A 22,574-nucleotide genomic window follows, 5' to 3' on the forward strand; every position below is an offset into this window, starting at 1 on the left:
AGAAGTTCAAATGAGGCGACACTGTTTGCACTGATTGTGTACATCAAAATAAACATTTCATATGTTCTCTCACGGTCTCTATTTCTTCCTATTCAAGAATTCATCACAGTATTAAACTACTATGAAGAAAAAACATTGAAGATACAATTTCAATATATCTCCTTGTGATCAGTGTCATTCCAAACATGTCATAGCAGCAGAGATAACTAAATGCAGTCTGGATGCTCACATTCCGTGATTGCAATTATGTGATTTTGACACAGTCGATTTGTTGGGGGGGGGACAAAAGGTGATATCTCTGTGTTAGATATCACAGGTTTCATTTAAGTCAAAAAGTGAATGCCTCACAAGAGAACTGTAAATAAGGTGGCATGTAGTCAGCAGCTGTGCAGCAGGTTTCAGAGCTTGTGTTCACTAGCTGAGCAGTTTCCCTTTCACAGCTCCTCTCATTTCCTTTATTTTTTTTACTGTGTTGCCGAATATAAATTAGTCCATGAGATAAATAATTACATAGTAATATATTGTTATATATATATATTACTATATATGACTCATCTGCTGTGGACGGGGAAATTAACAACACGGTGGTCTGTGAACCGTGTAATTAAAATACTATTGTTGATTGTTTTTTGTCTCTATTTTGCATTGATTCCATTATGAAAACTGCTGCACCTGCGCATCTATTAACCTGAAATATAGGGGAGTAAAGATATAGATAATTCAGCCTGTCCTCCCTTTTGGAGACCCGTCCTCGAGACACAGGGGGGCGCTCGTGAGGGGGGGGGAAAGGGTTCCCAGTGCAGTCGTTTCCTCGTTTGACAGCAGGGGCTTGTTTTACAGCACAAAACTACAAGGATGAAGATTTCAAGGGACGATGCGGCAACAGAGATAATCGAGGGGACGTTTAGCTGAAAAGGCCGTCAGCTTGATACCTGTCTCCCGGTGTGCGCGCTACGAAATCAACCCCCAGGCAACTTGAATATCGACCGAACAGCCAGACGAATGTCCTTGCCTTAAGTGTCCATGCATTTGTTGTTGTTAGCTGCTAATGCTAACCATAGAAGTTGCCAGCTAGTTAGCTGGCCTCGCAATCTACTGGTCAAAGCGGGGAGAAGATAATTAGCCGCACATGTTTGATTTACTTAACGCTGTTGTGTGACGTTAGCCGATGGAGCCAGCTAACCGGGGCTCTGGTCGATCAAGAAGTGCAGCTTTGGCCAAGCTTTTAAAGTACCGACCGTATTAGTTGACTACCTACCGTTGGTTAGCTTCGCAGTTAGCCACCACTATCCCTGGAAGAATGAGTAGAAAACACCATCATCTAAAAGAGTCCGAAGTCAGCTGCTGCGTGAAATACTTCTTGTTTGGATTCAACATTTTATTCTGGGTAAGTGAATGTGAAAATAACGCTGATGTTGCGAACTTTAAAGTTTGAATGTCCTGGTAAAGTTAGCGTAACGTTAGTAACCGTTGGAGTAACACGATCCTTTTAAGTTTCCAGAAAAGTATTACATTAATCGCCACGTGTTGTTGTTGATGTTGTTGTTCTTCTTCTGGTGTCATTGTTGTTGTTGACGTGTGGTAACTGGCTTAACGGATCAACTTGTTTAGCTACTTAACTGTCCGAGAGGAAGTCACTGATTAAGTTATTTGTTTTGGTGGGAATAATAGTCAGGTGTGCTATAATTCTTTAAAGCTTTCTTGTCATAACTTTAAATTATTAATTTCCCCTTCAGTTAGCAGACCACTTATTCTCAAGTCGTTCTCTTTATTGTCCTCATGCTGCAACTTGTACTTTCATGTAACTCTGAAATTGCCTCTTTGGACAATCGTGGCGAGCAGCTAAGTCACAACTATCACCGCTCTCTTTAATAAAGAGCCTACTTCATTGGCTCACTATAGTGTCTAGAATGCAAAGGCACCTCTGATGATGGTTTGATTGTCTCTGAGAGTAGCTGGTGGAGATGCACACTAACGTAAGACAAAAGCTGCGCTGATGTTAGTTTCTCGGTAGTGAGGTTTGGTACCATTGTATATGAGAGATGACATGCGTCCCATTTGTATTGTTGGGCCACTGGCAAGTTAGCCCACACCTCCTTCACAATGCACCCCCCCCTCCACATTTATCCCTCCTCAGTCTGAAAAGTTCCTCTGTTCGGTCTCCTTCACCCCCTCCCTCCTCCTCCGCCGTCTGGTGTATCATGATGTCTGTGTGGGTGAAGGAATGGCGTGTCTGTGTGCTCCGGAGGGTCTTCCCACACACTGTTGGAAGGAAAAGGCCACACGGACCTGAATAATAGCCCCCCCCCCCCCCCCCCCCCCCCCTCCTCCTCCTCTTTTCAAGCAACCCTATTCACTCGCTCCACCACTATAGTACTCGGGCTCTGTGGGACAGCATTGTTTCTCTCACTGACACACCCACTAACGCACAAAGACGCACGGTAATAACAAAGACTGGGGGGGGTGAGTCTGTCCTCCCCCCCCCCCCCATACGTTTGTCCTGATGGACTCATCAGGGCACATGGGATCCACATGCAACTGGATCCCCTCCTGTCGCTCCTCCTTTCGTCACCACCTCCTCATTCCTCAACATGTGGGAGTATCGCACTATAATCTATTGACACGTCTGTGTGCGTATGTGTGAGAGAGAGAGAAACTGAGGTGATATGAACTGCCGAACACGTCGCAGGCCTTTTTTCAAGAACAACGCACAAGTTAATTTTACAATTGGCCTCGCAAATGAAAGGTGCTCGAGAATTCAATTGGGCCCTAAGCAGGAAATGGGGCCGTAGTGTTGCGTCTGACTCACATTGTGTTCTTTCACACGGTTTTGACACTCGGGCCGAGCTAACAGTCCCTTGTCTGAGCTCTTTCTCTCTCTCTCTCTCTGAAACAGTAGAACAAGTTCCAGCTCGCTGGCTGTTTCCGTTAATAATTGCTGGAAGATGTTCTCCTCTTGTCTGTGCGCCGCGGAAACCGGATTTGACAGACAAGCTAGTGCATTGCCGAAATAGAGAGGGATGGGGTTTATTCTCCACAAATCAACCCATTTGTCTTTCCCACAGTGATCTTGTCAGGCTTGAAAATGCTGCCTAAATTGAGACAGAATGCTTATAAGACCCAAAACTTTTTGTGAACAAAATAGAGCAGTACAAACGTACTGTGAATTTCTCCCAGCGCCCGAGCTCGCTGTTGACAGCCGATCGTTCTCACCCAAGAACAACATACCTTCTCTAGTCCTCACAATAGACACATCCGCCCAAATTAATCCGTTTTTTTTTCTTCCCTGCCTGAGCTGCATGCCGAACTGTTTTGGAAGCTCTGCATGCTGTAATTATGAGCTTGTTAAGCTCTAACCAAGCTGCTGAGTTGGTTGGATGCAGGCTGTGCGTTATTAGCCCATGCTTCAGCTTTTAAGTGTGACTGCTCACATTAGGTTATCACATCACAGGTGGTGGACAGCTGTAAATAAGTGTGAACGCAGTCATACACGGTACTCAAGCTACATTTAGAGGTATAGACGGAGGTTCATGTTTCGACGTGTCGTATGCATCTCTGATCGCATTGGAAGAAAGCGAAGCAGACTTTTTGACTGTGTGTATAGTGAGGCTGAAGTGACAAACCAATGTATTTAAGTCATTTTTAACGGTTTCCCCGCTGATGCAAGATGTGAACAGGGAGGCAAACGTTTTATTTTTATTTCTGTGCTGGTACTCCATTTGTGGTGTTTCTCGTGAGTCATTTGTGTCTACACAACATCTGGATGTATCTGGATACACGGTAATAGCGTTGACCAGCATCTCTCCATTATGGCATCACGTGTCCATAGTCTAGGATATACTCTGGCCCTAAAACTTGTTTATAGTAACACGCCGTTGTAATTTATCAGCCAAATTGTTACATTGATTGTTGCAGATGTATCATATACCAAAGAATGGCAGTGTTCACGTGGCCGGCCTCGTTCAGCTTGTTAGCGAGTCAACAAAAGGGCAGTCACACTTGAGTAGGTCTACACCCTCCCATCCACCCTGTGATGTTGTGTCTGTCCAGGCAGCGTGCAGCTTGGTTTGTCTGCTAGTTAGTTGAGGTTAATGGGATCAGCTGGTTTAAGGAGGCATCTTCTGAAGTGTTGATAATCTCTCTCTCGATCTCTCTCTCTCTCTCTCTCTCCACACACACCCAGAGGAAGTGCTCGCTTTGGGACACACACACACATCCTGCAGCAGCACTTTGACAGAAAAATAACCAGAGCAGCGTGATTTGAATAACGAGGCGGGTACAGGGGACATCTAGTTCCAGGTTTTTCTTTATTTGCTCCGTGATAACAACACATAGATTAAGGTAGATACAAATGTACAGACGAACGGGAAACAAATTGCTTCCTACAGCAGGTGAGATAAAAAGAAATTAATCTTTTAAAACGGTCTCCAAATAAACACAAGCAATGAGGTATAAAGCAAGAACAGAAATGTAGCGTAGCATTGACAGAGTTTAGCACAGGGTGTGTTTTAATGCCACCAACTGAGCTGAATGTGACTCTGGCTGCTCGCTGCGTGTGAAAAGTTAGATGAAAGGAAAATACCGCAAGAAGTGTACGAACGCAGGTTCAGTTCAGTTTCAATGTACTCACTCAGTCAAAGTCCCTTCAATCCAGCCTTATTGTATTCATGCTCTATAAAGAATATGCTTATGTTGTGTTGAACAGTGTGTGAGGCTTATACAGTAGTACTCTTCACAACATTGCCGAGTGATACTTTGACGTAACCGTAGCTCAAGTCTCTGCAATAGAGGGACAAAAAGAAAGACATTTACAGGGAAAAGTAATGAATGTAATTTGAGTCATTTTCAGGTCTGGATAAGTAGAAAGAAAAGAGAGTATGGAATAATATTTGTGTTTACATTCAAGGATTTCTAAAAAAATGAATTTCTCCTTGAAGCGGAGTGTTTTTCATGGCGTTTTGAGCAGGCAGCAAATGTTTACCACTGTGTGAGAGTATTCCGAGGGCTGGCTTGACAGTCCTATGAAGCCTGGTTGAGATCCCAGAAGGGAAAAGAAAGCTAGCTTGCAAGCTCTGTGTGAAATCGTTCGACATCCCTCCATGGGGGAGGCGGCAGTTCTAAGCCTTATGCAAGGACAGAAGCACTGTAGGCCTGTCACAGCATCCTCTGCACCCAGAGTCACCACGTCAAAAAGCCCAATATGGTCTCAAAAAACCCTGCTGAGATGTCTGAAAACGTGTGGATTTTGAAATGGAAAATGTGTAGGAACCCTGAATTTAGTTGAGCTTCATTTTTTTTGTGTGTTGCTTGAATTGACTTACTTTTAGTTGTGCGTTTTTATTTTAAGTTTTATTCGGCTGTGTTGCTTTTCCGTAACAAATGGCTGAATTATTGTCTGTTTTAGAAATAAAGTTAATGGTGCCATGGCTGAGAAAGAGACTGAGAAACTGTGTAAGACATAGTAAGCTGAAATGACAGGGCTGATGCTCGCCATGCTTACCTCCATATTGTCCCACTTTATGCTGCCTTCAGGGTGGGCTCAAGCTGTTGCAGGGGAAATGCAACTTGACGTGTCGAGCATTGAGGTACTTTTGACCGGTAATAATAACAAAAGTGGCCATATAAAAGTAGTCCTATTCTGAAGCACCAGCTTTAATGGATAGTTGATAGGAGAGAACAAACAGGAGAGATTGTGATGCGTCCTTACTCAACCACCAGGGCATTGATGATTTGCAATTAGCCATAAATAGTTGTATATTTACTCAAACCTATATTATACATACTTTATGACACATGCCGTCAATCATTCTGTGCTCTCCGTCTCCTCGCTGTAGCTCTGGTATCACCATAAATGTCTGCTTTCCCCACATAACATGCATACTTGTTGAAACACTGAATTCTGGTAATGTTTCCACTCAAATTCAAGCTATTCTCAATGATCTCTGGCTAACTATGTCAATTGTAAATGTTTCAAAAAGTTTCCCCAACTCCTGATTTCCTGTTGAGGACAGAGCAATGGAAACTAGACAGGAAGTACATCAGCCATGTGACGGTGGGCAGGCGTTTGGTAGAAAATGTCTTCCGTAAGAAAATACATTACATTACATTACAGTCATTTAGCAGACGCTTTTATCCAAAGCGACTTACAATAAGTGTATTCAACATAGGTATTCAAGAGAACTACTAGTCACTAGAAGTCATGAGTGCATCTCCTTTGTTAAACAAGCATCTAAGAGCATAAACCAGGTCAAACGTACAATGCAGAAACAAACAAATACAATAAGTGCAACAAACTAATTTGAATACAATAAGGCTCAGGGTAGCACTTCTTGAAGAGGTGGGTTTTCAGCCTGCGCCGAAAGATGGGCAGCGACTCCGCTGTCCTGACGTCAGTGGGGAGTTCATTCCACCATTGTGGGGCCGGGACAGAACACAGCAGTGACCGGGTCGATCGGCCTCAGGAACCTCTGAGCGACGGGGCAACCAATCGCCCCGAGGCAGCAGAGCGAAGTGGTCGGGCGGGGGTGTAGGGCTTGACCATGGCTTGGAGATAGGAAGGAGCTGTTCCTTTCACTGCCCTGTAGGCTAGCACCAGAGTCTTAAACTGGATGCGAGCTCTTACAGGGAGCCAGTATAGAGAACGGAGAAGGGACGTTGTGTGGGAGAACTTGGGGCGATCGAACACCAGGCGAGCTGCAGCTTTCTGGACAATCTCCAGCGGTCTGATGGCCGACGCCGGGGCTCCGGCATACAAAACAATACAAAACACAATACAAATATAAAACAATATACACTCACCGGCCACTTTATTAGGCACACTTGTTCAATTGCTTGTTGACACAAATGGCTAATCAGCCATGGCAGCTAATCAGTACAACTCAATGCATGTAGGCATAGACGTGGTGAAGAGGACTTGCTGAAGTACAAACCGAGCATCAGAATGGGGAAGAAAAAGGATTTAAGTGACTTTGAACGTGGCATGGTTGTTGGTGCCAGACGGGCTGGTCTGAGTATTTCAAAAACTGCTGATCTACTGTGATTTTCACGCACAACCATCTCTAGGGTTCACAGAGAACGGTCCGAAAAAGAGAAGATATCCAGTGAGCGGCAGTTGTGTGGACGAAAATGCCTTGTTGATGTCAGAGGTCAGAGGAGAATGGGCAGAGTGGTTCAAGATGATAAAAAGGCAACAGAAACTCAAATAACCACTCGTTACAACCAAGGTATGCAGAATACCATCTCTCAACGCACAACACGTGGAACCTTGAAGCAGACGGGCTACTGCAGCAGAAGACCACACCGGGTGCCACTCCGGTCAGCTAACAACAGGAAACTGAGGCTACAATTTGCACAGGCTCACCAACATGTGACAATAGAAGATTGGAAAAATGTTGCCTGGTCTGATGAGTCTCGATTTCAGCTGCGACATTCAGATGGTAGGGTCAGAATTTGGCGTAAACAACATGAAAGCGTGGATCCATCCTGCCTTGTATCAACGGTTCAGGCTGCTGGTGGTGTAATGGTGTGGGGGATATTTTCTTGGCACACTTTGGGCCCTTTAGTACCAATTGAGCATCGTTTAAACGCCACGGCCTATTGTTGCTGACCATGTCCATCCCTTTATGACCACAGTGTACCCATCTCCTGATGGCTACTTCCAGCAGGATAATGCACCGTTTCACAAAAGCTCAAATCATCTCAAACTGGTTTCTTGAACATGACAATGAGTTCACTGTACTCCAATGAACGGGAGATTGGCATCATGGATGTGCAGCCGACAAATCTGCAGCAACTGCGTGATGCTAGCCAACTTCCCGGTGATAAACTGGATGTTGTCAAATCGTCAAGTGCTGCTTTAATGCAATGTTCATAGTGGGCTCTGTGTTTCAATCGGAAAGACGGCACAGGTTCAGACTAGCCTTCAGGGGCCTCATTACAGAAACATATCCTCACTGCTCATCCTATTGTAACTTAAGTTTCAAAGATCGGAAAAATCCAAACTTCCTAATCCAAATAGTGAAGCAATTCCTGAAGTCATGGCTGTGTCCCGTCTTATTTCAGACCTCCTATCTTATCTTGACTTAAGAAATCCTAACTAACTTCAGTCGGCATTCGTGCTGTCATATCTATGTTTAGAATGTACACACGATAAGCCACCTCAGTCTGGAAGTCACCCTGAAAAAATAAAGTGTATTTGTGCTCTGTGCGACGACCGGCAGAGCCCCGTGCCTCCTTATAAGCCTCTCCAGAGACGGACGTAGCGCATCAAGCAAACAGCAGTGCTGCTGCCAATTTTGGCAGAAATTAGGACATAAGCAATCCTACTGTAATTTATGATTCCTAACCGAGAAAATTCCTAAGTGATGACAGTTCTGTAATCGCTAAATTCCTATTCTAAGATAAGATGTGCAGTAAGGAAACATGTTTGGAATAATTCCCAAAATACTAAATGCCGTCTTAAACTAAGACGAGACAGGATTTCAGATTTAGGAAGTTTCTGTAATGAAGACCTATTGTTCTCTCAAGGGACACAACTTTGTGTGCTGCGTGTTGAGAAAGTCCAGCCTCTTAAGAAAGATTCAGAAATCACATCCAGAAACATGTTGGAACACATACAGGTGTTGTCTTGTCCTAGAGTGGTTGGCAATGACTGATGCAATGACATCCACACGCGATTTATATTTCCTTTTGAGAATAAATTAAAACTATTGCGCGTGAGCTGCCTAATACTGCAAACAGGTCTTACTAGAAGAAGATATGCAGGGAATATGCATATTTTGTTTTAATTCTGTGATGCGATCAGAGTCCCTGTCTCGGCCAAATTAATGTTTTTAATTACATTTTGATATAATAGACAATGAGTTAACTGTTGTCCTGAATGTATAGATAGATAGATAGATTCCTTTTTAATAACAAAGTCTCTCTGAAGCTCATCTTCATAGCGCAGTGTGAATAATATCCCAGGTCTACTTTCCTCAATTAAAAATGTTGTATAATTAATCATTATCAAGCATTCACAACTGGTCATTATCTACAGAGAACCATTCAGTGAAATGATACCTCAGACGGGGTTGTGCAACCGTAGTTTCCTTGCTGTAAAGTGAGAGTTGTTTTCTCCGTCTCTCTTTAATCCATGTGGATTATTTAGAGTCGGAGGCTAAATGGTTTAATACTCCCTCCGTCAGTCTAATCTCCTCTACCTGATCTCCACGTGCTTACCGGGACTTTCGAGTGAAACTCACCACACCCTTCACTACAACTGCTTATGCATCGACCAGAACATGCCTGAAGCGACGCTTCACAGTCACTTCTGTTGCTCTTGTTATGTATGTTGACGGATTGCCATCAGTTTACCTGCTTCCCAAGATTTAATCAGCTTCCCAACAATACGATTTAATCCAATTTCAACGGAGATGTTATGTTTCTGGCTCTGTCATTCTAGTGTGCCTCAGTTAAGTTCATTACTTTCCCAAATCTCTTAGGAATGACATTTTGTGGCATGCTAAGCAGTTGATTAGATAATATTATTATACCAATAAAACCGCACTACCATAAATGGGGAATATTCACTTAAAGCCGTTCTGCTGTTTTGTAAAAAAATAAAAATAAATGGGGGGGTCTTACATTTTGAAACGCAGCTGAAAAGCCTGGATAAATATTAAAAGCAAACAGTTAAATCCTCACAAGCTAGTTACATCTCCCTTTACAAATTACAGTATAAAAGTATCTAACTTTGTTATAAATACCACAGTAAAATCATGGAACAAAATTGCATCATAGTATTCCTTGGAGCATGCAAATGTGGAATAATCCATCAATAAAAATCCAAAATGTGGAGCTGAAGTAGTTGAATTAAATATCTATTACTTAAATGACTAAAATAAGATACCTACGTCTATCTTTTCCTTCCTTGTTTATATGCTGCTTTTTTTTTAAACACTGAAAATAATGGCCCTAACTTAACATATTTGGAAAGAATTTATTAGATATTATTTGACCATCGCAGTAAAATGAAGCAATTCCATGAGGTGTGGAGGTGCATTAATGCGGCCCTATAGGACTTAGAAATAGGGTAGACGGGTGGGGGGCTTGTGATATGAATGTACTTGTGTATTGTGTCTTTCGTTTTGTGTAGGTGAATGTGTTAATGGTTCATTTTAGCCTGACACCATTCTTATATAGTATACTTGAGTTTCTTTACACATGGTGGTCCATCTCAAGCAGTCACCCCGGTGCTTTTCAAAGTTCTCGTTTTGAACTGTGAGCCCTACGAACATCCTTCACTGGGACAGGAGGCTAATGCCGACGGGATTATCCTTAACTCTCAGGATATCAGATCCTCCAACCTCTTTAAGTGTGCAGCGCAATGGCTCTAACCTGCAATAACCTGATGTAATGACTCATTCTGTCCACATCTCAGAAGTTAGGTTTCTTTAAGGGTTCTAAAAGCCAATTTTCTCAAGTAGCTTCTTTCTATAAGTGATGGGGTTCGACATAAACGCACTATTAACTGCCCGTTTTAAAGAATGCTGGTTCTTTTCACTGAGAGATTTCTGTATTTCTGTTCGAGCTCTTCTTGTGTTTTTGATTGATCCACAGTATTCCATGACATCACCTTTTTCCTACAGCCTCACCCACATCAGAGTTTAACAACAGACAGTAAAAGGACTGTCTATCAGGACCGTGTGTGTGTGTGTGTGTGTGTGTGTGTGTGTGTGTGTGGTTTGATCACTTCTGATTTCTGTCGATTACAATTTGTCATAGATAAAAGTTTTTTTACTTACCTTTATTTGATGGTTATTAAGTCTCAAATATAGATTTGTTTTTTCATTATTTCACTGCTCTCCGTCTGGCAGTGAAGTGACTCGTCTCTGTGCTTTGTGTTACAGTTACTAGGAGCCGCCTTCTTGGGCATAGGTCTGTGGGCATGGGCGGAGAAGGTAAGTCAAGACGTCACACAAACACACACTGTTGAAATACAACACGATTGCCTCAACAACATAGCTCAAATTCTTCTCTTCACTCCGGCGGAAATAAGCTGGAAGTACAATTTGCACGAGAGAGTGGGGGGGGGGGGGGGACAGGGATCAGGGCTTTTAAGAAAAGTGGCGTGGAAAATAAAGGCCCTGTTCCTGTAACGCTTTGTAGCACTCAAAGGCATATTACCGTATAATGGTCCTGGTAAACATGCCATGGTCGTCTCAGGAAATTAATTTTACTGCTGCAGCCGAAATGTGATTTTTGACTGAAAAGTTTTGTTTTTCCAGTCGTTGCAGAATTTTAACAGAAGCTAGTAATGGCTACAAATAAGGAGTCAAAAGGCCAAAATTACAAAGCTACCACGAATTCAGCGCCTCATATTTGCATGGAATCTGGATTCTGTTTATTTTCCACAGTCTACCAGCAGCAAACATCAGGTGAACCTTTCGCGTGCTGTGGATCACGGCCACATTTAAAAACTCCGTCCTATCGAGTTAACAGTCAATTTGTCCATTAATTAGGCCGAATTGTACCGGCCTGTTTCCGTAAATGCTGCGCCAGCGTGGAGGCATGTGCTGATTAGTAACGTCTGGTCATGAACTCTATGCAAAATAGGCCTGCACCGGAGAACCTGGGTGGAACCGCGTGAATATTTAAAGGGATTAGACCGATTGATGAATAGCGGGTCCTGGAAAAGGCACAATGGTGAGTTGTGGGGTCTCCGTGACTATGATTGGTTTTTGTAGCCGGCAGCGTTCAGCCAGGCTACATTGTTTCCTGTGCTTCATGCTTAAATTCAAATGAACGCACTTTATTCTGCAGGATTGCCATAAAAACAGCAGATTGCAGTTATGCCTCTGTCCCGTAGTTGCTCAATGCAGTGGGAGCTTAACGTAAGCAGCATGAGACTTCAGCTTCTTGGGGCTTTAGCTGCAAGTGTTTGACATGTGCACTGTATGTGACAAGCAAACACGTCAGAACCGAGAGCAGGCACACACATTCTCCCCCGGTGGGATCTCTTTCAAGAGTTGATGAGAAATCATGAACGAACCAGAACACTTTGTGTGCGAACAAGCGTTTTCACCCCCTCTCTGGTGTGCTACCCTGAGACGTTGACTCATCTTCCAGTGAACTCTCTTGGGCGTCAGGGTTTCATTTCTGTTTGAATAATGTGTCAGAGACTGACGGGAAAACACATCGGACGCACTCTGGCCTCGGGGCGGTGAGGGCAGGATGTGCAGAGAGGAAGGACAGAGATGTCTGTTGGTGAATGTTTGCGGAAGGCTCTGGACTGTGCCTCTTCTGATAAAAGTGACTTGTTTCATAGCTTGGACAGAGATCTGCCAAAATGTAGTTTTAAGATAAAATGATAAAAAAAAATGATTGTGTAGTTATTGTATTTAGGAAGCAACACACAAAGCAGATACATTCTTATCAAAGAACAGTATTTTCTTTTCAAAGATGCTTCTGTATCTCTTGAGCAGGACAACCCAAGCTGGCCTCTCGGTTAATTTCTCTCTATTTGTCTTTGTTATCACGATCTCTTTTCAAGGTTAGCTGGGTGTTTTTATAGAGAGAGGACCTTGTAATAGAGATAGAACATTTTTTTTGGAAATACTACAGTCAGAATTTTAACCACTCTCTTTTTGTCCCCCCCCCCCCCCCCTTTACCTCAGGGCGTGCTGTCCAATCTGTCAACCATCACAGATCTCGGGGGCTTGGACCCCGTGTGGCTCTTCATCGTCGTTGGAGGGGTCATGTTCATCCTGGGCTTTGCCGGCTGTATCGGAGCGCTCAGAGAGAACACCTCCCTGCTTAAATTTGTAAGCCAGCTCCCGACTTTCTGAGCACAGACACCATTTCAACCACTTCACGCCCCCTTAATTCTGCAGTTCACACCGGAGCCAAGGCTGTCAACTGCAGCAGGTGACTCACCCGAGCCAAATGCTCTGGGTGGTTGCGTGGCACATATATATATGTGTGTGTTAGTCCTGTTCTATCAGAAAGTAATGATCAGAAACGGGCGATCCGAGCTTCATAAGCCACCAAAACATTTTTCTAGTCTCTTTCTAACGGCCAAAGCCACGGCAGCACCATTTTGGGAGGTTTGTTTGCGTCTAGCTGTATTGATAACTACATGTGACTGACGGAGACAAACACGCCTTGTTGCTGGCTGCGATGCTGAGTAGCTATTAACTCCAGCCAATGTCCATTAGCAGCAGTAAGTCAGGCGTCAGAGCGAGGAGCTAATGTGGCTTTTGTGCATTTATCATGAGCCCCGTCTCGTCCTACATTTACTGTAAAGGGGATGATATAACGGCACCTCTGGGACTGCGGTTTTTGTTGCAGCACTCTCACTCAGCAAATCAGTACCGGCCCTACAACCAGACCCGCACAGGGACATTACATCAGAGCTGTTGTACTTCTAATTCTTTTACAAGAAATGCCAGAAATACTGTTAGTGGTGCTCTGATCCCTTTTTAGAATACCGGATTCTCCTTCGTGTTCCCAGATTACCCGATTTTGAAGTGAATGATTTATTGTTCTCTGCTTGTGTGTTTCATGTACCTTTTCTAGTTTTCTGTGTTCCTGGGTTTGATCTTCTTCTTGGAGCTGACGGCGGGGATCCTTGCCTTCGTCTTTAAGGACTGGATCAAAGACCAGCTCAACTTTTTCATCAACAATAATGTCAAGGCCTACCGCGACGACATCGACTTGCAGAATCTGATTGACTTTGCCCAGGAATATGTGAGTCAACACCTACTGACTGAAACATGTGTGTCACTATAACCAACTTCCTCATAACAGCTCATGTTCCCTTCCTGGAACAAGTCACTCCCATCTCTAGAAATTTGAGTTTCAAAGCTGTTGAATCAGGTCAGTTCTGGGCAGAGAGGAGAGCGAGTGAGCCACTGCGATTGTGGAGTAAATCTCACGATTAATGTGATTGTATTTCCCTTCAAATGATCATCCAATTATATGAATGAGACAGTTTAGCTAATTGGCTCCCGAGTGTAAACACTGTCCTCTGTCATGACGTACTGTAAAAGGCGATTAGATCCTCTGTTGCCTCGCCATCTGTGACTCACTATCTGTAGTCGCTACCCGCCACGGTAAGCTGGCTACCCACCCGGGCTGACCTGATCCAGGCCCTACAGAGCTGTTCAAAGACCAGATCAGAGCAAATAAATCTGTCTGTTAACCCGGAAGCCGGCTGCCTAATCTCTGCCTTTTGTCGCTGCCGTCTCAGTGGTCGTGCTGTGGAGCTCACGGGCCCGACGACTGGAACATGAACATCTACTTCAACTGCACTGACCTGAACCCCAGCAGAGAGCGCTGCGGAGTCCCCTTCTCCTGCTGCGTCAAAGACCCTGCAGTGAGTCATTCAACCATATTAGTGCATGATTGATGGTGCATGATTACACAGCAGGGTTTGCATTCATAATCTAGTGTAGGGTTGTGGCGATTAGTCGATCAACAGTAAATTCATCAGCTAACTTGATAATGGAGTAATTGTTTTATTAAGTGAAAATGCCACTTGCCGGTTTCAGCGACTCAAATGTGAGAATGTGGTGCTTTTCTTTGTCACGCATGATCGTAAACTGGATATCGTTTAGTTTTGGACTTAATTGCAGCGCTAAACTAGTTTTGAAACTGTAGCATTGAAGAAGTAGAAAAGGGACAAGATAGAGTAGAAAGGGTATTTTGGCTATTAATGACTCCAATATGTAGCAATTCTTGTCATTATTCTGGAGCCATACTCTGTTGTTGTTTGTTGTAAAGTTACTTGTTTGAGCAGTTAGTTAACTTACTTCATTTCTGCTCTCGTCCCTCAGACTTTAAAAGAGACATTCAACATCTCAAACAGGATTTTCTCATTTTTATGTTTTTTTTTTTTTTTTTACAGGAGGACGTCATCAACACGCAGTGTGGTTATGATGTTCGGCTTCAATGGGTTTGTATCTCTATACATGTCTCTACCGCGCTCTATATACTTAACCCTATATTTGGTTTACTTGGCTCTCCAGTTCATCTCTGGTCTACACCTAGTTCTCTGAAAATGTGTGCTGTGATTTGTGTTATTTTTCAAATAAATCTAGATCATTTCAAGTCTAATCAAATTCTAGCAGTTAAACAGAACCAATCCTCATCCACAGTGCAGCGGGTGTCAGTAGTAGAGCGTGATTGACGGGCAGTGCCGGCCTTTCTGCTGAGTGACATCACTCCTGAGGCCGCGTTGATTGACAAGCTGCGAACCTGTTTGATTGAAACGACCTAAAGCATTTGCGATGGGTTGAGTGGCAATCGGGTTCGTTTGTATTGGGCATGATTGCTTGTCTCGAACCCCCTGTAAAAAAAAAAATGGATTAATGGATCAAATATAATAAACCAATCAACCTTTGATTTGTATAGCTTTTTCACTTCACATTCTTGATCAGAAAGATGAAGAAAAACACTAAAAAACGTGTAGCCAGCAACCGTTGGCCGACCCAGAGGATGTGTAGGGTTAAGTCGCACACAGGCCCCTCTTCCTGCTTCTTGCCTTAATAACAGATTGTTCTTCTAACGGGGATAATTAGGCTCCAGTTATAGCCCAGAGAGCAGCCTTACTACACTCTGTAATTGGCAACTGGGTTCTGCCAGTCCGTTCCCTTTTCCTCTGTGTGTGGGTGTGGTGGTTACAACTCACTGCACTGCAGTCAGAGACATCGCTGTTGCTAGGCGCACTGCAACACAGTGAACCACCTGCCTCTTGAGTTGGTATGAATTAATTTCCCCTGTGTGCTCTTCTGCTAATGCCCTGGCCATTGACATTTTGCTGAAACTATCAGCGATGTGCAATAGGTTCCTGTGCAGCTTGTTTATGGGTGAGGCAGAGGAGGCTGAGGCTGAGGCAGAGGAAGAGCAGGAGACACGGGGAGGACGGACAGGGGGCTGAAATAGCTTTAGAGGAAGTTCGCAGCCAGAACAACATAATGTTTCCTGCTTTTTTTTTATTGGCTGCCAAAGGGGGCTCCCTTTAGCGTCCATTGGTTAAAAGCAAGCTTTCAGGTTTTGCGAGAGAACAAAGGGTCCGCCTGGTTGAATTGTCTTGAAGAGTAACAAAGAGAGCATTGTATATACTGTTCGCACCCATTCTTACTCCCCGATTTTAGTGTCTTTGCAGCTCTAAATTACACCTTTTTTATGTCCGCCCCTGAATGGGCCATGTATATCATGGTGTGGATCTGACAACGCGAACAGCCATCTGGACACAGCCTCCGTCTGTTTGTTCAGTCCAGACAGGGTCCCCCGAGAAACTGAACACGCTGCCTCGATATTCCCCGTGATGTCCAGACACTGACCCGTTGTAATCCAGGAGTGACTCAGCTATCATGCCCTCCTCAGCGGCGAAGGAGTCACTGCTCAAAATGCTATCCGGGCTGTTTGTTTTGTTCAGCATTAGTCATCGGCCAGAGTTCACAATTCACATGTTTTGTTTAAATCGTGCAAAAGGCCAATGAGATGTCTGAGAGCCGATCGTTTTAATGTGTGTGTTTTTTTTAAAGAATCTGTATATTCACTCTTAATTTAAATTAACTTCTAATCTGTTCTTGTTGTTTAAAAAAAAAAAAGGAGCTGGAACGGCAGAAATATATCTATACCAAGGGCTGTGTGGGACAGTTTGAGAAGTGGCTTCAGGACAACCTGATTATTGTAGCTGGAATCTTTGTTGGTGTTGCACTTTTACAGGTAAGGCGTCCCTGTTTGTAGATGGCTTTTCGTACAAAAGGTTACACAAGGAAACCTAGTGCATTAGAAATAAGGTTTTGACCTAAAACTAACAATATGCAAAGGGCCTGATTCTGTATCATCATTGCCATCTAGTGGTGACAACGGGTAACACCACGTAAACCCCTGTGACTCTTAACATGCTGTATTCTGGTGTACTTTTCTCTAAACACCGCTTTGCTTCATGCCCCGTGTGCTTTCCTCCACAGATTTTTGGTATCTGCCTTGCTCAAAACCTGGTGAGCGACGTCAAATCTGTCAAAGCCAACTGGTGACCGGAGAGGTGAAGTGAGGGAGCCCCGCCCCTGAGGCGCACAGCAAGGTCAACACAGCACACAAGTCCCGTCCAGCTGAGGACGGACAACCCGAGACCCGTCAACACTGCATTGCCGTTGAGCTAAGCAGCACATACGCACTCTCCCACTTTTATACCCGCATACACAAAGAGTTTACTTCCCTGTTTATCGGTGACACTTGAATGGGGAGAAGAATATCCCACACAAACCAAACAGTCAACGCTTTGTTTACCACTCAGCTGGATTTTAACCCTAAAATGCAGAGGACGGTCCTGCCTACTTCATAGTTAGTTTCTGCTTCCTCTGATTTTTGTTCTTTGGACAAGTGTATTTATGGGGCGCAGTTGCACAAGGACTCCTGTCAACTGGGAGATTGGAAGCCATGGATGAAACAAAAAGAAATAAACAAAGGAAAAGGGACAATGTAATGCTTAGGTTGAGCATTACATTGTCCTGGTGGCTCCTTCCTCTCAGTGAGGGGTTGAACAGCTCCGCCTACCAACAGCCGGTTTTTAACGTGCTTGTTCCCCACTTCCTGCTGTAGGGAATCGTGGGTGGCTGGCCGGCCCAAAAAAAAAAACAACCACACATGGATCCCTCTGCGCGTCATTCTTTTCTCCATTCTGACTTCTTAATGACCACTGAAAAGACTCCGAACCCTGGCCGGTCAAGTCCGCAACTTCAAATCGTTTCAGGAGATTTCAATTCTAACTCAAAGTGTAAAAAAGTGCCATTAATTTCCAGTGATATTTTTGTCCTCTTTCCTGTCCTTTACATGGAATCTCTGCACCCCCGCCCCACAATACCTCAGGACCTGGCCGAAAATATAATGCTTTCTGCCTTTGGTTAAATGCATATCTATTTTTTTTTTTCTTCCTCCATCCATGTCTGTGCAATTCAGAAACTCTTAACTTGTTGCAGAAAATACGAACAGTTCCTGGAGAATAGCCCTGTTTGCCCTGCAGTGATTGTATTATCCGTTGACTTACTGAAGGATGTTGTATTGTGTGATAGAGAAAGGCCTGGTGTGGTTGGGATCATAGGACATACAGGGAAAGGGCTTTAATGATAGTTGAGGTTGTTGTTCATCTCTAAGCATCCCTCAGGCACATGGCATTGCTGGTTTGGGGCCTTTTTTTAAAACTTATGTTACCACACTTGTCTTATATTGTGTCCTCTGCATAGTGAAATAAGAATATTTCTCTGTTTTTAAAGATGTCCTGTATTCATCCTTTTTATTTCCTAACTTTTTTATAGACACCGATTCTTTTTTTTAATCCTGGGTTCATTGTTTGGCTTCACCAGGCACCTGCTTTACCTCTGACCCATCAGTCAACTGCTAAAGAGCTTCTTATTGTTGATGTTGTTAGCAGTCCCGATGGAGACCAAATAATATCAGCCGGCCACAAGCTAACTGCCAAGGTTTCTGTCCGGCCTCATTTGTGTTTTTTATAAGGAATGCCAAGCAAATGACAAATAGCATTTCTAGACTAAATGTGAATTTATTGTTTCTTTTATGCGAGAATTGCCAGTTGGAATAAGAAGTCAAACAGAAATTAAAAATGTTACATTATAGCTTTTTTTTTCTTCTTTTAATCAATGTGTCTTTAGTTTGGACTGTTTTTTAAGTAGAATAGTAAAAAAAAAAACAAGCTGTTACCTTTTCATATTAGCAACAGCCTCAATATAACATGAATGCTGCTTGAACGTTGACTAGATTATTGATATGTCGTACAATAACCAAGCTAACAACAAGTCTCTCAGTTTGCCGTGTTGTCGTTGTTTCCGGGCCGAGGACATATTCTGATTATGTGTTCTTTCTCCAGTTTACACTTTGTACTCATCACATTATTAATTCACAGCTTTTCATCCCTCCTCCACGATCCTCACAGAATGTAGTTTCTGATATACTGGGTTCACTTGATGCTTTTTGTACATTTTCTGTTGTCTGCATTTAAACCACTACAGTTGTTTCTGGTGGTAGCAGTGTCATTCAGATACGCAGCACAGGCTTTGACTTGGCACACCCAGCCCCAAAAAAAAAATGTTTTGAATTGCAATGCACATAAGTTGAAAGATGAGTAGCATTAATATTCTGTGAGCAGAACACCAAACCCTGCTTCACTGAGTCTGTCTGTAGTCTACACACACACACACACACACACACACACACACACACACACACACACACACACACACACACACACGGAGGAGCTCGTTCAGTAACAGCACCTTATGATCGCCTGCTATGCTTACATGTCGCATGTCGCTTTCACCCACTCGCTCCCTCTTCAAAACACTACCTGATCCGACCGCACCTGTTTCAGAGCCTGTCATTTTGATGTATTTTTAAACACAGGGCTCGTTTGAAAAAAAGAAAAGAAAGAGAGACACGCTAGACGAAACATCAATCGTTTGGATTCAGGTGTCGCGGATGAGCGAGTGGAATAGATCCAGAGCAGCACAATGCATCTGTACTGGAGTGACTGAAGTGAGTCTTTAATGACTCTCGGTTGAAGGTTTCCACAGGAGAGGCTCATTCATTTCAGCTCTTCAGTTGTAATCAATGAGTAAGGGCCTCGAGCGGTCTTAAGAAAATAGTCATTTTTTCCCCCCTTTTAGATGAAATGCAGAAACGTTAACAGCCTTATGTGATATAACATCTCTATTCCGTGTGTGTGTGTGTGTGGGCTTCTTTGATTTCACTAACTGTTGTGAATCAATCTGTCCCACTGGAGTCTAGAAGATCAGGAATAAATAAACCCGTGTTTGTTTTCCCTCCACACCTTTCTCGTTTAATCTCCTCAGAAGTCGGTTGAAACGGATAACGGGTGATTAATTAGTTCGACACATCTTTAAAGTGTTTTCTTTTTCTTTTCTTCAATCGTTATTATTTGGAAGCGTTTGCTCAGGGTCTTCGACACCCCTTCCCCTCATGACAAAAAACACCCACTGCTTATGCATTCTAGAAGATTCTGTGTTGTCCATGATAAAATGGTGGGCTGCTGCCTTTTGAGTGATGCTGAGGATCTGGCTGAAGGCTGATGGAGGCCACGGGTGTCAGTTCTGCTGCAGTACGGAGCTGCAGCTCTTAGACAAAAAGCTCTCTCTCTCTCTCTCTCTCCCTCCCTCTCTTTCTCTCTCTCTCTCCCTCGCTCTCTCTCTGCAGCCGCTGCCGTGTCTGGATGGATATGCCAATAATCAGACAGTCACCTTGGTCATAAGGACAATAATGCCATAATAATCAGTGGCAGCAGCTGTATTATGCAGACACTACAGAGGTGACTTTGTGGAGTCTGTTTGTTTTAACAGCTTTGGGTAATTTTGGGCTTTGTATTCCTTTAATGTAGGGGGAGGGAGAAAACAATGCTAATTATGCTTTGTCCTTTATCATAATGGCCTTGCATTATGAAACACCCTCTTAATTTCTCTGCTTTCCCCGTGGGCAGCTAAATCATTCCCGAGGAGGAGCCTTATGCATACCATGAATGTATAAGTGTATCAGCGTGGACCCACTGCTCCACGCTCTTCTTACCCTCATGCAGTGCAAATGCACAACACAAGTGAAGCTGAGGAATGTGAAATGAAGGGTTGTCTTTAGCAATGTTTGAGACGTTGTTCTGGTTTGTACATTTTTTTTATTTTTTTTATTTTATTTGTTGATGTGTTTCAGTGGCCATGAAAGCAGATGAGCGTTCCATCTCTTCTGTTTTGCAGGCGCGCGCGTGTGCAGACCTCGTATGCAATCGCAAAAGACTTTAAAATCGACAGAAACGACCAGTTGAGCAACGGTTTGCTCGTCAATCTCACTTAGCTGTAAACAATGAGGGTGAAATCATCTCTGTGTCCAGGTTTTTGATAATACTTATTTAGCTGCATATGCACTTATGAATGATGTGACTGAATATTTTCTTCTTTTTTTTTTTTTTTTATATTTCCCTTTCGCAAACGAATACAAAGAGACACATCGTTCCCTCTGATAATCTACCCTGTGATCCTTTTTTTTTTTATTGGTTTGACGTCTGCTAATGTTTTGAGGCATTTTGTGTTTATGAAGGTGAGCAAACACTATCAGGCATTCACAAGTCTTCACATGCTCACGCCGGCCACAGAGCCCAGAGAAGCAGCACCATTGACTGGTTTGTGAGCACGCTAACAGCAATATCACGGTTGTGAGTGTTGACATTTCCACACCAGGTCACGACATTTGATCAAGACGCGAGCGTGATCCGTCTGGGACAAAAGAAAAAAAGGGTTTGAGTTTCATGGGTTTTACACTTGGGGAACACGGATTCAGTAGTTACTGATCTTTTAGCCACACAAAAACCACTATAAATATTCCTTTGTTCCGCTGAGCAACGACGACGGCTTTCTCGGTTTGACTCCGTTCAGCAAGTAGAGTTTTTGAGTTGTGTCTCGATTTGCAGCAGAATACAACAAACGGAACCATGTTATCCATCCGCTCTCTCACTTTAGACCCGTCTACTCGGACGGGTAGCCTTGTAAAGAGTCGTTGCATATGAAAGCTGTGGGACATGGTCTGTTACACTGTATATTGTGTTTAAAATATGCCCCTTTCATATATTAAAGGATTTATGATAACCGAGTGAAGTCTTTCTTTAATCCGAGCATTCGTGGACATATTGTTATATGTTGAAGCATCTAAATACTACAGTAATAATTATGACGTGTGTGATATATATATATATAACAGTCAATGCTTTTACTTTTGATGCTTTGAGTACATTTGCAGATTGATTGTACTTGTACCAGATTATTTTGACGCTGTGCTCATCTGAATTCTTCTTCCACCATTAAAGGAAACGGGTCCAGCAAGTCTGCTCTGTTAGACACTGGAAACAAATGAAGAACGAACGCTACACTAATTGCTCCACCTACACTGGAATGTTGTTTTTCTGTGATTTAAAATCATATGACAGATGAGTCAGCCAATAGAGGGAGACAAATAGTGACTGTGAGCTCAGAGACTGACACACATCTGCTGCGGCTTCATCTCTTAATTCCCGCAAAGCAGCAGAAATGCGATGCAGAACCTGCTAAAAGACAGAAGGAAACCGGCGTGTGTTATATCGTTGCCATTAGTGGCTTTCGGGGAGCAGCTAGCGGCGATAATAACATCCATTCAGTTACCTGCTGTTGCAGACTCTGCTTGATGTTGAGATCAAAGAGAGTGGCTCGAAGGCAAAAAATAATCCATAAACTTCAGAGACTATTGACATTACCTTTTTACCGTGCATCTCAAAGACAAAACGCGCCAGCAGGATGCAGTAAGTGGAGCTTGTTTCCTTGACAATGAGCGAATGACTTAGTGGACACACGCTTGTGTCCTATTATGTTACAGATTCTGGCAGCAAAGGGACGGCAGCGAATTATCATTTGTAATCCCGGGCCACCCTTGAAAATTCATGAATTTAGTGTCGTACCGGTTTACATAAAGCATGTGGCTGCAAGGACAGCTACCGCAGCTGAGATCCCTCCGTTTTTGATTTGATTTAAAGCAGCTGC

The 22,574-nt window shown here is 43.4% G+C and overlaps 1 protein-coding gene across 1 annotated transcript; it reads left to right on the plus strand.

Moving 5' to 3' along the window:
• The first annotated feature begins 863 nt into the window (after positions 1-863).
• Positions 864-21,615, plus strand: tspan17 (tetraspanin 17). Its single transcript, XM_079167334.1, has 8 exons — positions 864-1,387; positions 10,890-10,940; positions 12,657-12,803; positions 13,558-13,728; positions 14,231-14,356; positions 14,888-14,935; positions 16,597-16,713; positions 16,962-21,615. Exons 1-8 carry the CDS (start codon positions 1,301-1,303, stop codon positions 17,025-17,027), a joined length of 813 nt encoding a protein of 270 aa, XP_079023460.1. The 5' UTR covers positions 864-1,300; the 3' UTR covers positions 17,028-21,615.
• The last annotated feature ends 959 nt before the right edge of the window (positions 21,616-22,574 follow it).

This window comes from Pholis gunnellus (genome assembly GCF_910591455.1).
Source record: "Pholis gunnellus genome assembly, chromosome: 10".
Lineage (NCBI taxonomy): Eukaryota > Metazoa > Chordata > Actinopteri > Perciformes > Pholidae > Pholis > Pholis gunnellus.